The 15,782-nt window shown below is 43.2% G+C and overlaps 1 protein-coding gene across 7 annotated transcripts in view; it reads left to right on the top strand.

Annotated features, from left to right (window-relative positions):
* The window catches only part of KDM5B (lysine demethylase 5B), a 145,550-nt gene extending 131,992 nt beyond the window's left edge, over positions 1-13,558 (top strand). For all 7 annotated transcript variants that reach the window (XM_075909916.1, XM_075909915.1, XM_075909913.1 and 4 more), the window contains 4 exons: positions 2,712-2,823; positions 8,027-8,181; positions 8,708-9,034; positions 12,690-13,558. In XM_075909916.1, the coding sequence (XP_075766031.1) occupies positions 2,712-2,823; positions 8,027-8,181; positions 8,708-9,034; positions 12,690-12,821 (726 nt within the window). In that variant the 3' untranslated portion in view covers positions 12,822-13,558. The remainder of the gene's footprint in view (positions 1-2,711; positions 2,824-8,026; positions 8,182-8,707; positions 9,035-12,689) is intronic.
* The last annotated feature ends 2,224 nt before the right edge of the window (positions 13,559-15,782 follow it).

Raw genomic sequence — 15,782 nt, 5'->3', positions numbered from 1 at the left:
CTCCATTCCAACAAACCGAACCCACTATTCAGATTACCACGGACGCTTCCCTGCTCAGCTGGGGGGCATGTATGGACGGTCACGAAGTGCAGGGCAGGTGGTCCCCAAGATAGACGCTACTACACATCAACCTCCTTGAGTTAAGGGCAGTAAGGAATGCCTGTGCACTCCGACATCGCCAATCATACAGTCTGCATCCTAACGGACAACATCTGCACAATGTTCTACATAAACAGACAGGGCAGAGCCCACTCCCACTCCTTCTGCGCGGAAGCTATCTGCCTGTGGAACTCATGCATTCGCAACCAAGTCCTACCTGCCCGGGGTGAACAACACCAGAGCGGATTCCCTCAGTCGCAACTTCACTTTGGACCATGAGTGGGAACTACACACAGAGGTCACGAATTCAATTTTCCACCAATGGGGATGGCCATCTATAGATCTCTTTGCTTCTACCCACAATACCAAGTGCCCCCAATTCTGCTCACGGGCGCGCCTTGGCAAACATTCTCTGGGGGATGCCTTCCTAATCAAATGGACAGCCCCCCTATACTACGCCTTCCCCCCATACCCCTCATCCCAAGAGTCCTACGCAGAATCTGCAAGAACGAAGCCTTAAGTCATCCTGATTGCTCCATCATGGTCCTGCCAGACTTGGTACCCATACCTCTACAGACTAGCGGTTCAGCCTACCCACCTGCTACCACACAGAGCAGAACTGCTATCTCAGGAAAACGGCAGAATACTGCACCCACAGCTCCACACCCTGCATCTTCAAGCATGGCTTCTCCATAGTAGAAGACAATCCACTCGCAAAACTTACTTGCAGAAATGGACGCGATTCTCTCACTGGTGCCAACGGGCTGAAGTAGAACCCTGTGCGTCCCCGCTCAATACCATCCTGGACTACATTCTAGACCTTAAAACATCAGAATTGTCAGCATCTTCTTTAAGAGTCTACTCTCTGCCATTGCAGCATTCCACAGCTCTGTGGATGGCTTCTCCATATTCAACCACCTATCACGAAGAGATTCCTTAAGGGACTCCACAATGTGTACCCACCATACAAAGTCCCACCTTCCTTATGGGACCTAAATCTTGTTTTGGACCACCTCACCAGACCTCCTTTCGAACCACTGGCTACCGTACCACTCCCCTTTCTTTTTATGAAAGTCTGTTTTCTGTTAGCTATCACCTCGGTCAGGAGGGTGAGTGAGCTTGGGGCATTAATGGCAGAACCCCCTTACATAGTTTTCATGAAGGACAGGGTCATACTTAGATCCCACCCGACATTCTTGCCGAAGGTCTGTACAGAATTTCATGTCAATGAACTGCCTACCTTTTTCCCAAGACCACACACTTCACAGAAGGATGCCAGCTTTGCATACTCTGGACATTCGGAGGGCTCTAGCCTTCTTTCTGGAAAAAACAAAACCATTTCGTAAATCCGTAAATCTTTTTATCTCCATTGCCGAACAATCCAAAGGACCACCCATATCATCACAACGAATCTCGAAGTGGATATCGACATGCATAATCCAGTGTCACATTTTGGGCAATAAACTACTACAATGCCCACCACAAGCACATTCCACTCGAGCTACAGTGCTTGTACAGCCTTCTTGAACAATGTGCCCTTAAGAGACATTTACCGGGCAGCAACATGATCTTCAGACCATACATTTGCCAAACACTATGCTATCCTGCCACAACTTAAAGATGACTCAGCAGTTGCTACAGTGGTGCTCTCCACCACTGCTAAACACTGACTCCAGCCATATATTGAATACTGCTTTGTAGTTACCTAGAGTGGAGCACCCACGGGGACACTAGTCGAAGAAGAAAAGGGAGTTACTCACCTCGTGCAGTAACGAGTGTTCTTCGAGATGTGTGTCCCCGTGGGTGCTCCACTACCCTCCCTTCCTCCCTCTGCTCAAAGTCTTAGTTACTTGGGCGGAGACGAGGAACTGAAAGGGAGGGGGTAGAGCCTCGCACTGGAGGAGGCGGGAAAGGCTCGAGATGCCTCCTGTGCATGCTCGGCTCAACGGGGGAAACTGTTTTGCAAGGCTCCGATTTGTGGCTCAGGGTGACCCTTCACCTAGAGTGGAGCACCCACGGGGACACACATCTCGAAGAACACTCGTTACTGCATGAGGTGAGTAACTCCCTTTTACTTCCCTAATCTGTGCACTTGGTGCATGGTAACCTAACACTTTCAACTGTCCTTGCTTGCCATTAATCCCATGACTAGTACAGAATCTCAGCGCAAGAATTCCCTTCTAATTTTTAAGAAGCAAAAGAAATTAGCTACATCGTCACTCAGATTTTTATAGACACCAAAGTCAAGGAAGTCTTTTATTCCCAGGTAACCATAACTTGGCTCCAGTGTACCTGCTTTCATTGTTTCATTACAGATTATATATAAAGTGATAGAAAAAGCTAATTCAATGCAGTGAGGCCACATTATATGGTCTCTTGAGAATCCATAATTCATACTGTTCATATAAATCTACGGCCGTAACATTGCTTTTGATAAAGTTCCACATTTAAGGTGCAGGAGGATGCAAGAAATTTGATTCAAATTAATGAGTTGCAATATTAAAATGCCAAAATGCTTGTTCAAATAGAAACTTTTGTTGCAATGTCTGACATTTAACTAACAATTTATCATCCAAAAAGGTGTGTTTATGAAATGTTTTCCCTTCCCTTAGGTATCTCAGACAGTTGGTGCAAAGTCTTTTTCTCTGCCTCATGACTGGGATAACAGAATCATGTATTTACATTCTCCATTTTCTTCAGGACAGAACTGCATTCCCTTTCATGGTTTGTATGCGTCACTTGAATTTTTCAGTGTGTGACTGAGATATCTGAAGTGTAGAAATCAAAATCCTGCCTTATTCTCCAGTTTTTGCTTTTAAGTCACGGAGAGCAGAGGGATTTGTTCATAAAGTCCAGTTTGGACTGGAAGCCAGATCAATGAGCTTCATCTTTCCAAGGCAGACTTTATAAGCTAGGAGCATGAGTAATTCTAGGGATGTTAGTGTATAGTCATTTAAACGATTAACCGATAAGCCTGGCTTACTAGTTAATCCAGATGATTACATGTACACACACATACCCCAACTGCCTCTGTATCAGAGGCAGCAAGGGAGGCAGGGAGGTGTGAGCTGGTGTCCTTGGAGAGCTGGCTTTTAAGTCGGGTCCCCATGCATGCCAGTTCCCACAGAGCAGCCTGCTCCTCTCTTGTTGCCTCCCAGAAGGCTTAAAAGCTGGCTCCCCACAAGCACCAGTTCACAGAACTGCCTACCCCCAACCTAGAGGCAGCAGCATGGGAGGTGGGGTGGGCAGGAACAGGTGGGAAGCTAGAGCAACCTCTGTCCACTAGGAGCTCAGGCCTCTGGAGCAGTCTCTGACCCAGAAACCTGTAGGTCCCCCCAGACAGGGGCTGCTGCCTCTATATCAGAGCCAGCAGCACAGGGTAGCAGGTGCCTGCCTGGGATGAGGGGCAGGAGCATTTTAGTAACCATGTAACCACTAAAGATTCTTGCAGCAACACAATTACTAAAATAACTGATATCATCCCTAGTAATTCCATGGGCAAGTTAATAATAGAAAGGTAAGGGATGTGTCATTTTATTGGTAAATATCTACAGAATCATAATTTCAGTGGTGCCATCTTCTGTGGCATGGTGGGGGGAAGTGGGATAAGGGATGTCTCAGTGTTGTCCCCTCGCTCTAACAGCCACATCCTTCTGTTGACTGAAATTTTGATTGTGCAAAGTTTTCAGAAATGGCTGGAGTTGGAGAGCACTTTCTCGCATGAATTCAATGGTACCAGATATGACAAACCTAGATGAATTGAAGGAGATATATATTCATTACAATTTTAAAAATCCATTTTTTTCATTCTGTTTTAACACAGGGTCCTCACAAACTTAAGTTGTGGCTCTCTACTGACAGCACTGTGCTGCTAGTTAATGTCCAGAACATACCTGCCCAATATTTAAAAACGACAAATAGTCTGGTAGCACTTAAGACTAACAAAATATGTAAATGGTATCATGAGCTCTCGTGGGCACAGCCCACTTCTTCAGACGTGTCATCTTTTGCCATAGTCAGCAGAACAGAAGATTGAGTGGTATTCATTATCAACTTTTAAATAAAAAGAATCATAGTTGGGCACTAGTTAAAACATCAGCATCCCTCCAAATGCTACTGGAATCCATATGCAAATGTTACGCACATCATTACATTACATTACATAATTAGTTGCAATCCCAATATAATTTATTATAAAATCCTTGTTTTTAGTTTGGTCTTGATAGTTTTAGACATCAAAGGGAAGATGAAGCATACCAACTAGTAGCTGAATCTTTGGAGAATACCACAATGGAGGATCTGGTTAAAACAATATTTGGTGGCATCTTACCTGTGATAAGGTTAGAGTTGAAGTTGAAGATATTGGGACAAAGCACTGTCTCTGGCCAAGGTTCACCTTATACCAGGCCCCAAGGCATGTGTTTCAAAAACATTTAGGGTATGTCTACACTACCCCACTAGTTCGAACTAGGAGGGTAATGTAGGCATACCGCACTTGCAAATGAAGCCAGAGATTTGAATTTCCCGGGCTTCATTTGCATAAGCGGGGCGCCGCCATTTTTAAAACCCCGCTGGTTCGAACCCCGTGCAGCGCGGCTACACGGGGCACGAAGTAGGTAGTTCGAAGTAGTCTTCCTAGTTCGAACTAGGAAGCCTAGTTCAAACTACCTAGTTCGTGCCCCGTGTAGCCGCGCTGCACGGGGTTCGAACCAGCGGTGTTTTAAAAATGGCGGTGCCCCGCTTATGCAAATGAAGCCCGGGAAATTCAAATCCCGGGCTTCATTTGCAAGTGCGGTATGCCTACATTACCCCGCTAGTTCGAACTAGCGGGGTAGTGTAGACATACCCTTACTTCTGTGGGAATCTGGAAGGCATCCATTAAGCATAGTTTCAACACATGAGATGAGTGAGAAACTGAAAGTCACTTTTGCATGGAAAATAACTGGGCAAATTTACACAAGACAGCCCCTTCATATGACATTGCTTTTCACATGGAATGTTACACCAAGAATGTGTGTAATATGGTATGTTTAAAAAATAGAAAGTAATACTTATTTTTTACAGCAAACTGTGGGAGTCAACTGGAATTGATAAATTGATATGTGCTTTAAATAGGATTGAAGAAAAATGCTTAGTAGAAAGGCTTTTAAAGCATTTATTGAAGATGAATTATGGGATGTGGACAGGATTTTAGTAATCCTATCTGTAAAAATGAAGCACATGGCTTATCCTTAAAAGCTCCAAAAGGTGGCAGTATCAAAAGTAGAAGCAAATGCATTTCTTACATGGTCTTTCTAAGCCAGCACTTCCTGACAATGTAACTTGTACCTTATAGCAGCAGAGGCCTCTCAGCATAGCAATCAGATGGCATGGCTGAGGTACAAGCTCTCAGGAAATCAGAAACTGTTAATACCTGCCAAGAGTTGACTGAATGCTTTATTATGAGGATAAAGAGAAAATTCTAAACTTATGACAAAATTAATTAAAAATATGACCAGAAAGAAAAGGCTTCATGATATTGCCCTTGTCCAATGCAAAATCATATCCTCCACTAACATCTTCAGTGTCACAATGAAGAAGCTATTGTCACATTCTCTTGTGAAGGACAAGTTAACAAGTTCCTGTATACTTTACAGGAAAAATGCATCATTGCATAATGTTACTAAGCATGTTTCTCTCACTATTCAGTGACGTTTCTTCAGAGCTTCTATCAGGAGGCTGACATTAAAATGATGTTGCATGGCATCAGTATTGCAGAGAGAGGTCCTCTTTAACTCCATCCTTTTGCCCAAGACACACGTGTTCTAGTGCTCTTTGCAAGGCATTATTCAAGACTTCCACAAGATTCTGTTCTTGTGCTTGTTGATGGGGAACAGAATTGCTGTATGTCTCTTAGATGTGTTCCTATTACTTGGACTATTAAAAGTTGCTGCTGTGCCAGGTTTCCGTGACCTCTCAGGGTGTGACATTACTGGAAGGTTGATTGGATAGATCAAATTATCCTGGACAGCATTTGATTCAGCTGCCAGAGATATTCTCCTTTCTCTGAAAGTTCTTGGAATGCTGAGAGCCACTTGTGAGGAAATAAATGCATTCGAGCTATTCATATGCCTGGTATACCATTTGAAGACCATCATTATGCCACCTGCAGAAATATGTGGGGGAATGTTTTCCAAAAATTGCCACTAACACAGGGTGCTGTTGTACGTATTATCAAGAGGGACAATTATCAAGCATTGGAATGGCTCTGCGATGATTTAGTGCATCCAAAACTACCTTTCCAACAGGGTCTTGGAGATGAACTAATCATATATGTTACATGTGAATATAATGTGCTTCTGAATCTGTCCTTCAGCTAATCAGAATCTTGTGTAAAGACCAGATGATAACTACACTGCAAATGTTAGGCCAGCAACCTGCCTTGTATGGAGATATGCAAGAGAAGCATGGATGAATGTGATTACATGATTAGCAGTGATTCCTTAGTCACAGGCAATAGTGATGATGACTTTAAGTAAATGTTTTTAGTCTTGTATGACCAGGTTGACTTCCCTAGGTTTACCAAAAATATCTGTTTTCTCTCATTGTGTAAAGCAATGCATCCCCGTTTTAAAGTATACTTTTAAAAAGTTGATTTCTAAACATTTTCTCAAATATGTATCTACATAATTGTTCTGGGCTTTTCATGTTTGATACCAGTGATCCATGGAAGAAGCCTAGAACAATTGAAGGAAGAAAGGTCTTTCACATGATACCCTATTAAACCCATTTCCAACCACAGTGGTATATTATCAAAAATTCCCCCAATTGGAGGGCTGGACAGTGAGTGCTCCATGCCATTCTGCAGAGAGTGGTATAATTGAAGTTAAGATTCTGTAGATTTTTACATACTGGATGATACTTCCCCATTATTTTACAGATTTGTTTCCTAGCATAGATGGCCTAATGTAGACCAGTCAGCATAGGGCCTAGTAGCAATGGCATCTTTCTACCTTCCTCAAAAGCCACTTTTCTTGCTTTTTGCCTTTCTCTCCAGACATCTACTGCCTTGGATGCCAAGGTCTGGTCTTACAGTTGGTCTTTACTTTTTAGTGCTGTTAATATGGAACTTGACTGTAGTGATGATTGTAAGTGTATTTCTCAAGTCCAAGGCAGACCAGTATCTTGAGAATGTTATGGTATAAATTTAAACAAGGTAACTCTCTAAAACTCCAGTGGGGTATGGATAGTATGGGTATGCACGGACTCTCTGTACAAAAATGTTAATATGTTTAAACATTTTGAGTTATGCTCCAATACTGCCTTAAAAGCTCAATGCAAAAGACTGGTGTTAAAGTTTAACCACAACTGTTCAGTGAGAAACAGTTTCAGGTATCAGCCTTTAGTTTCATTTATAGATTTACAAAAGTATTACTAACTTCCCTCTCCTATCCTTGGCTTTACTGAGGATGTGCTCCGTGTTTTTTTTTTTTTTTTTTTTTTTTAAATCTGATTCACCTTTTCCCTTTGTCAGTCTGAAAAATCTTTCTCCCTTAATTCAAGGGACCATTATTTAACTCTCTCCCTCAGTTGCTTCAAATTGGTGAGGAGATGCTTGTGTCTAAGCCTGTCATCTGATAAAAACGTACAGATAGAATCACAACCCAGACACTCCGTCGTTTTTATGATGGTGACCCAGGCGCTATTCCAATACAAGACTCTGCCACCATATAGCTGCCCACAAATTACTGCACAGGCCTTCATCTCCTTTAGTCATATTCTAATTAGAGATGAAATGTGGAATATCTGACCAGATTTTCTCAGAGATAATGAAGTAGAAAAAAATCCATTTTATTGATTTGTATGTATTACTGGGAAAGAATGTTGTAAATCTCTGAATCAAAAGTCTTGATGATAGAAAATTACAATCTTTGTTTTGTTGTTGTAGTCATTAGCACAGAGCTGGATGAGCTGATGATGGAAGCCCATTTGCTACAGGTTTCACTGCCTGAAATACAAGAGCTCTACCAGATCTTATTCACAAAGCAGAGCCCTGTTCTGCATTCAGAACAGAGGTCAGCAATAGGACCAACAAGTGAAAAGGCAGGTATCTGGCAACAACACAGATCCCTCTGTTTGGGCTGCTTTCCAAGCAGAGAGGTTCCGGTTGGACTCCGTAAACTTCACAAGGGTGCATGTATCCTCAAGAGGATTTGGGAACTTTGTGCAACTCTCTGCAGGAGTTTGTCAGTATTATTTGAGATGCACTTCCGTATCCTGAAACTGCATTTGCTGGTCATTTGGCCTAATTATGACCATTTTGATTCTAATATTAACAAGATACTAATGAGTCCAGTGGGGAAGAGGAGGCTTTTCCTTGGAAAGTGGAAACTTATAAAGATGCTTTAGAGGAGAGAAAGAATGGAGAGAGTCACTGGTTCATCCCAATTCTTGATTTGACCCATTTTAAACCCTCAAGAATAGCTGCAGGTTGAGTGTGTTTTGTGTGCCATAGGCGGTGCACATCCTTTTAGTGTTGAAAGGGATGGGTGATACATTGGAGGGGAAGACAGGTCAATGAATAATGGATTAGCATCCTTAAGATTTTGCTTTATGTCCTTTCCATTAGAACGAGTCCTGCCGGGGGAAGAGAGATGGAGTTAGTTATGTGGAAAGAAAATTAAAAAGGCGCTTTGAAAGAGAGGGTTTCTGTGGTGAGAAGAGAGCAAGAGTAAAAAAACTGAGAACACCCAAAAAGAAGAAATTGAAACTGAATTCCTCCAAAGATCTCACCAATAGCAAACTGGAGAGAGAGCGAGAGCGGCTCTTTGAGACACAGCGCTCCAGTGAAAGCTACTTGCTTCCCTTGGATATGTCATTCTCTGAGCAGGAGGATTCAGACGATGAAGATGCAATCTGTCCTGCTGTGAACTGTCTTCAGCCTGAAGGAGATGAGGTCAGTGAATGGGAAGCCTGCTGTGGGGCACTGAATGCAGGGATCAGGTGACTTTACAACTGCTCCTTACTGCTTATATTAGACCAACATTACTGACAAAGACAACAAGAGCTGTTTCAGACACGGAGCAGCTGGAAAACCTGAGGAAGTCATTCAGAGAGATGCCTTGCTTTAGTCTTTTCCTTACAAGCATTTTTTTTAAGTATCTGGCAACTATTGGAACTCTTTAGATCTTCTCCCAGTGTCTCCAACAGCTCTTCTTTCAGCTAGACAAGAGCAGATCTAAAGCAGGCCATTTGATACCTGATTGTTGCTGCATCTCTTTCCCATTAGCTGGTGAGTTCTCTCCTCTCTGAGCTGGCATATTCTGCCTCTAGGAATAATTAGTTTAAAAATATTTGCCAATTTAATACAGTTTGGCTTGTAAATCGATATTAATCATATTATGAGTGTAGCTGGCCTGCCCATTGTCAAGTCGGGCCCATGACTCACTTTCCCCACTGGGTGGATGGTTCAGGCATAGCGAAAAAAATCCCTTTTCCAAGGTACAGAGTCCAAAAACGCAAGTCATACCAATTTCTTGGGTACTGCCCCCTCAGAGCCTTGGATCACTTTATTTTCTAGGGATTCTGCTATTTTCATGAAGGGATTTGAAATGGGCATCAGTTTCTAACCCAATTTAGTTACATTGGTATGATTCTATGAGCAGCCATGTAAACATCCGGGTCAGTGGGAAGCCACATTGATTTACTACACTAGGCCCCTAACTGTTCAGAGGCTCAGGTGGCAGGTTGAGCCACAGTCTGAGATGCTAAGCTCTTGACCAGGGCAGAGCAGCAAGTAGTCTAGAAATGGTTTCACTTCTAAGGCCCAGGCCTGTTTGCAGTATAAGTGCTGTCTATAGGCCCAGACCCTTATTCAGGGCATGTGGCTGGTGTCAGGTGCCCAGTAGCACCAATCGAGCTCAGACCTGACTGCAGCTGGAGCAGCACTTTACAAAGGCCACACCTTTGGGGTTTCCTGTGGGTGGGGCTGGGTGGCTCTGGCCCCGCTCACCAAGGAGTCTTATGGAGCGATTCCCTCTCTGAGTCAGCAGGAGGCCACACTGACTAGCTACAACCTAAGACATCATCAGCTTCTGATACTAACCGTGATAGAGAACTCCTCCTTCTGGTAATTTAGGCCAGATTTTTAAAAGTGTTCAAGGGCATAAAGATGCAGAACCTACTGCCTAACTCCCTGAATGACATCATCCCTGTCTCTTGCTTTTCTGGAGTATGCACCCATTCTCAGTCACTCTCGGGGCATTACCAGTACAGCTTCCCCACAGTGCCTTTGGAACCAAGATGTTCCCTCTTCCCACAGTCAGAGCAGAGAGTTAAGCAGTCACTGGAATCATATCTTCCTGTTTTTTCAAACTCCTGCACAGAACTTGGCAGGAGAGTGGAGGAGATTCCAGGAGAGTCTCCACTGAGCCAGATAGAAGTATCAGTGGTGGCATGGGGGAGCAGGTGGGAGCCATTGCTTGCAGGAAGCTGGCTTTTAAACTGACTCCCTGCTAACACGGGCTCCCAAGGAGCTGCCTTCCTCCAGCCCCTTCCCCCCCCCCCCCCCACCCTGATACAAAGGCAGCAGCACAGGGAAGGGGAACAGGCAGGAGCTGGCATACATGGGGAGCTGCCTCCCCCCATGTGTAAATGTGTAATCACTGAATTCTTCAGTTACACATTTACCTAAATAAATGCATTTTAACATCCATAGTAGTGACTGCATTAGCCAGACATGGATCAAAAAAAGGGTTTTAAAAAGTGCATCTTAACAGACATTCCGCAGCTATACCCGGGAACTTTGGGGTTTCCCTCTTTGTCCCGTTCTATAACCCTTCCCTGCCTGCATTTGTGAAACATCATTGACTCTGAGAGAGGCCAGTACAATCCTGATCATCAGCATATGTCTCTCTCATTCATATTGTGTCTCATGGTGGCCCTACATGATCAACCAGTAAAAATGAGCCCAAACTAGTGAGTGGACAACCACCCTGGCTCCAGTTACCAAATTTCCTACCAAACCCTCGTTCCAATGCCAGTACCCAACAGAACCATTTTCTGCTACTAACTGTTGGACAGTGTGGGGGCTTGCGGCCCGTTCCTGCCCCTTTCTTTATCCTCCTCACGTGTTCCTTCTGGATTTGTAATGGCTCCGAGCAGAGCAGGTTACTCTTTGCTGTCCGCAATAAAGGTCAAACCAGAGAATGTACCCATGCCTGCGTGGCAGATTTGTTGAGAAGGAATCCTACCAGCAGTAGGCAGGTTCCATTAAGAGTTTAACTTTTATGTTAGACATAGTAATACATGAAAAACTGGACCTTTCCTTTAATGAGCCTCTTTTTTACAAACATACACAGGCAGTTCTTGTGCTGGCCCCACACAATGCCTGTTTGCCAGCAGGGAAAGTGGTTACCAACCTCTAGACAGCTCCTTTTTTCATTTGTTCCCTTCTCACCTGGGTTTCTGTTCCTCTGAAGCAAGGCCTTGGTTGCCTTGAAAATCCCATAATTCTCACAGCAGAGCAACTTTTTTAGGGGCTCAAATTAATGGAACTGCAACTTTCAGTAATTTAGATGCCTTGATTTTTATACTTTTTCCCCAAAGGAGTCACATGTTTTAAAACCCTGCCCAGTGGTCGTATTATTACTAATTTTTACCTTATTAGTATATTAGGTAGGGACTATGAGGTGTGGTACCCAAACTCACCCTACTTTTATATAATTACCAGCTATTTACTTTGACTTATGTGTGGCCTTTTGCTGTTAGGTTATGATGACCAAGTTAGCTTGTGCTCCACGCTGGAACTTTACTCATATGATATTTACTTTTGCATCTGCCCAGATTTACTGATCAGTTATTCCAGTATTGATGGTACACGCAGTTTAGTTTGCAATCCTTGCTAATTGGACTCAAGTTTACTTCAGTTTACTTCTGCTTAAAGAAGATCTGCTCCCAAATATTTGGCCATATTTAAGTTAAGGCCACATTTGCTTTATTTGGTATGGTTACACCAATTTGGCACTATTCCAACACTGGGCATGGGCTGCAATCCCTGAATTTAACGGTAAATAGTATTCCACCCCCACTGCCTTCTCACTGTCTGGGAGAGTACCAGGAACCCAAGGGAAAATGAATTTTGCTATCACATTCATTGAGCACAGACACACCATATGGTAACAGGCAAATTACATGCGCTGTCCCGGGATTGTAGATGCACAGTAGGGACTTGAGTTGTATATTCATGCCCCCTGGTGCATGTGTGTTAGCTCCCCTGCTGTTTGTGAGGGTTGTGCACAGTAACAGGAGAAAAACTACAAAAAACACCCCCTTCCCCAAATTCAAGCCCTCTCCTAAAAGTGTTAACTTGTGTCTGAGTGGTAGGGTAGGAGGACACTGCTTGTTACCAAACATCTTCAATTAGGTGTACTTGTGAAACTGATCCCAGTGCAAGCTGACTGAGCCCCTAGCAGTCACAAAGCCAGTCCTTTGGAGTAGCGTATTAGCTGGTGCAAATAGATTGCTAAGAGCTTGAAAATAACTTAGCAGAGGAGGTTTGCACTTTCTGCTGCCTTTCTTTGAACATTAATCTCTCTGCTCTTTGCAATTAGGTGGATTGGGTCCAGTGTGATGGCAGCTGCAACCAGTGGTTCCATCAGGTGTGTGTGGGCATCTCTCCAGAGATGGCAGAGAAGGAAGATTACATCTGCATCAGCTGTACTGGAAAGGACTCTCAATATTGAAAGGACAACTTGCCAGAAATCAGTCAGGACTCCTTTAAGGAAGGTTATCAGAGTTTTTCCATAAAGTCACAGGGGCTGGTTTAACAGCCAGACTCCAAATGGTGCTAATTCTATCCTCATGGGATCATTTTTCAGAACTCAAACAATTTTTGACACTTTTTTGTATTTTTCCCTTGAGCTGTTCTTGGTTGTTGAGGTTTGAAATGCTGACTGTTTAGTAGGGGTTTCCTCCAATTTGGAAAGCATTTGAAACATGCACCTTTTATTGTACAGCATTAAATTACCTCTCTCTAGGATATACCAGCATATGTAATTCAACTTGGTTTAGGTGCAAAAAACCTGCACCATGAATTCTAATAAATCCTCTTTTGAGGATATAGCTGTTTACTCTGTTTAACTCTTTTGAAACTTTATAGTTTTTTTCACTTTGTATTTTTTTTTGTAGACTAGGTTTATTTATCTGAGCAATAAATTCTGATTGCAGTGACTGGAATTACAATTCTGAACAACGTGTTGGTGCTTTTAGCATTGGTTGATGTACAGAAAGCAAATGTTTAGGTCCTAGTGTCACTGATGGACTAGCCATGTAGAAGACCAAACGAGCTCTGTAAAGCAATTGCCACTGCTGTATTTTGGCTCTCTCCTTTTTTTGGGTAGCGTGTATCAAATGTTGCTGTTTCTATTGTGGAATAAACCCCTGGTTATGTTATAAAATTAAATGGTGGTGTTTTTAGAGAGCTCGTGTCCATTTGACTGTCACTTAGGTATTTTGTGTAGCTATCTTGTACTATTTTCATCATGATATTAATGAGCACTGGTCCACAGTGTGCATAAGTTCATCCTGTAGCTTTAAAATCCTCCCTTCTTGTCATTTTATAGCACCTAATATCTAGATGTGCTTGGTTGCTCTTGGAGAAGTTATCCCAACCATACTTAATGTTTAATTCAGAATTTGATGGCATTCTGGGAAAGAGCATTCGGATGCTGTCCCTTCAATGACGTTCATTGCTGTGTTTTCATGTGGTAGGCCTTCAGCTGTATGTACCTTGTCTGCAGAGGGAAACTGGCAGCATTTTTAACAGCCCAATTTTCTTTTCAAAATTTCTCCCATGTTAGGGTCAGAGTATTCTACTCCACTTATTTGAGCAAGGTACCAGTAAGTCATCACAGAATTGGGTTAATGTAAAGTAAAAAATATGATCTTCCAGTGCTGCAAGCTGTACATTGCAGACTTGACAGACATAATAAAGACCAGCAAAGACTCTCAACCATCATATATCACTGCAGCAGTGTGAAAGTTGATTTTGTTGCAGATTCAGCCTTGTCAAATTGCTTGATCTGTTCTATGAACTCTCCATCATGTGCAATAGGTCATTGAGAACAGAACGTATGTTGTGTAAAACTGGTTTGATGAGTCCTGTACTCATTGGCAAATGATTCCAGACACATCGGTATACTTTTCAAAGAAGGCATCTATGTAGCATTTTAGAATGGCAGTGAGTGTTCAGCTGTGTGGTTCTATAGCACATGGCAGCTTTTTTCGCTGCAATAATGTGGTTTGCAGTACTTACACTATACAAAATTCTCCTGCTGCCAGGAATACTCATACTGTACTGTATTAACAACGAAGCCAATTACATATATAGCTATGAAGGATTATTATTAGCTACATTATTAGCTATAGAACAGGCCTTCTGAGGCCCACATCTAGCGTGTCAACACATTTTGTATCAGCTGCACACATGATTTTGTTCATATATTCCATCTGCATAAGGAATATTAACTGAACTGAGCGATCAGTGGTGCTAGCTAGCATGCAGGATACATTCACATGTCATTCACTCATGGCACTTTCTGTTGTGCCAGTTTAAAGGCTGGCCAACTATGTCCTTCTTTGAATGCTTGCTCATGTCTATTCCCAACAGTAGGCTCACCACATGCACCAATGCCAAAAGATTTCCTTTAGCAGTATCCAGAGAGAAGTGCCTCTAGTGACCTTGAGTATCCCCTCCACGGCACAGTATAAGGGGAGCTGCACACTCCAGTCCCCACCCAGCGTCAGTTCCTTCTTGCCATCAGTGATGCTGCTGAAATGCTATATGCGGTTCCTTCAGAACTTTTCATTTTCAGATAGTTTCCCCATTAGGGGTGTGTCTAAACTACATGGCTCCATCGATGGAGCCATGTAAATTAGGCTGATGGGCAGAGGGAAATGAAGCCGCGATTTAAATAATCGCAGCTTCATTTAAACGAGGTTTACCTGTGCCAGTCGACAACGGCTTCCTTGTCGACAGCGGCGCGTCCAGACTGCCCCGATCTGCTGACAAACAGCTGATCATCAGCTGGTCGGCAGAGCGCGACAGCCATTTAAGTTTAAATGAAGCCGCGATTATTTAAATCACGGCTTCATTTCCCTCTGCCGATCAGCCTAATCTACATGGCTCCATCGACGGAACCAAGTAGTTTAGACACACCCTAGAAGTAATAACATTGAAGAACAGACAATCTGTTTCCCTCCAGAAATTCTGTCCTGGATAAGAGCATGTTTCATTCCTTGTGCTTCAAGAATTGAGAGTTCCAGACAGCCTAAGCAACCCTCTGAGGAGCTGTTTACATTGTCTGGGCGATGACCACATCAGTGAAAAGTGCAAAATTTGCAAATTTTTTAAACCGCGGATCAAAGGAGCAAGATGTTAATCTGCGAGCTATCCTTATGGAGTTGGCTCTTGCCCCAACACTGGAGCTCTGTTATGACTCCATTGAACACCGGAATGTTGATGTGTAGTGTAGTATGCCACCAGTACCTCGATGAGCTGACACCCCTCGCTGTCCACAGTCCCGGCTATAAAAGCCAAAAAGACACCATCGAACCAATTTGTCCTGCAAATAGTGGGACAAATCTGGGGATGATCAAGGTCCCATATTTGGCAGCTCCCTATCCCCGTTGGGTTCTCAGGCCCT

The sequence above is a fragment of the Pelodiscus sinensis genome, chromosome 27, assembly GCF_049634645.1.
Source record: "Pelodiscus sinensis isolate JC-2024 chromosome 27, ASM4963464v1, whole genome shotgun sequence".
NCBI classification, from domain to species: Eukaryota; Metazoa; Chordata; order Testudines; family Trionychidae; genus Pelodiscus; species Pelodiscus sinensis.
The sequence above is the reverse complement of the archived record's forward strand: the minus strand, read 5'-3'. Positions and strand labels throughout refer to the sequence as shown.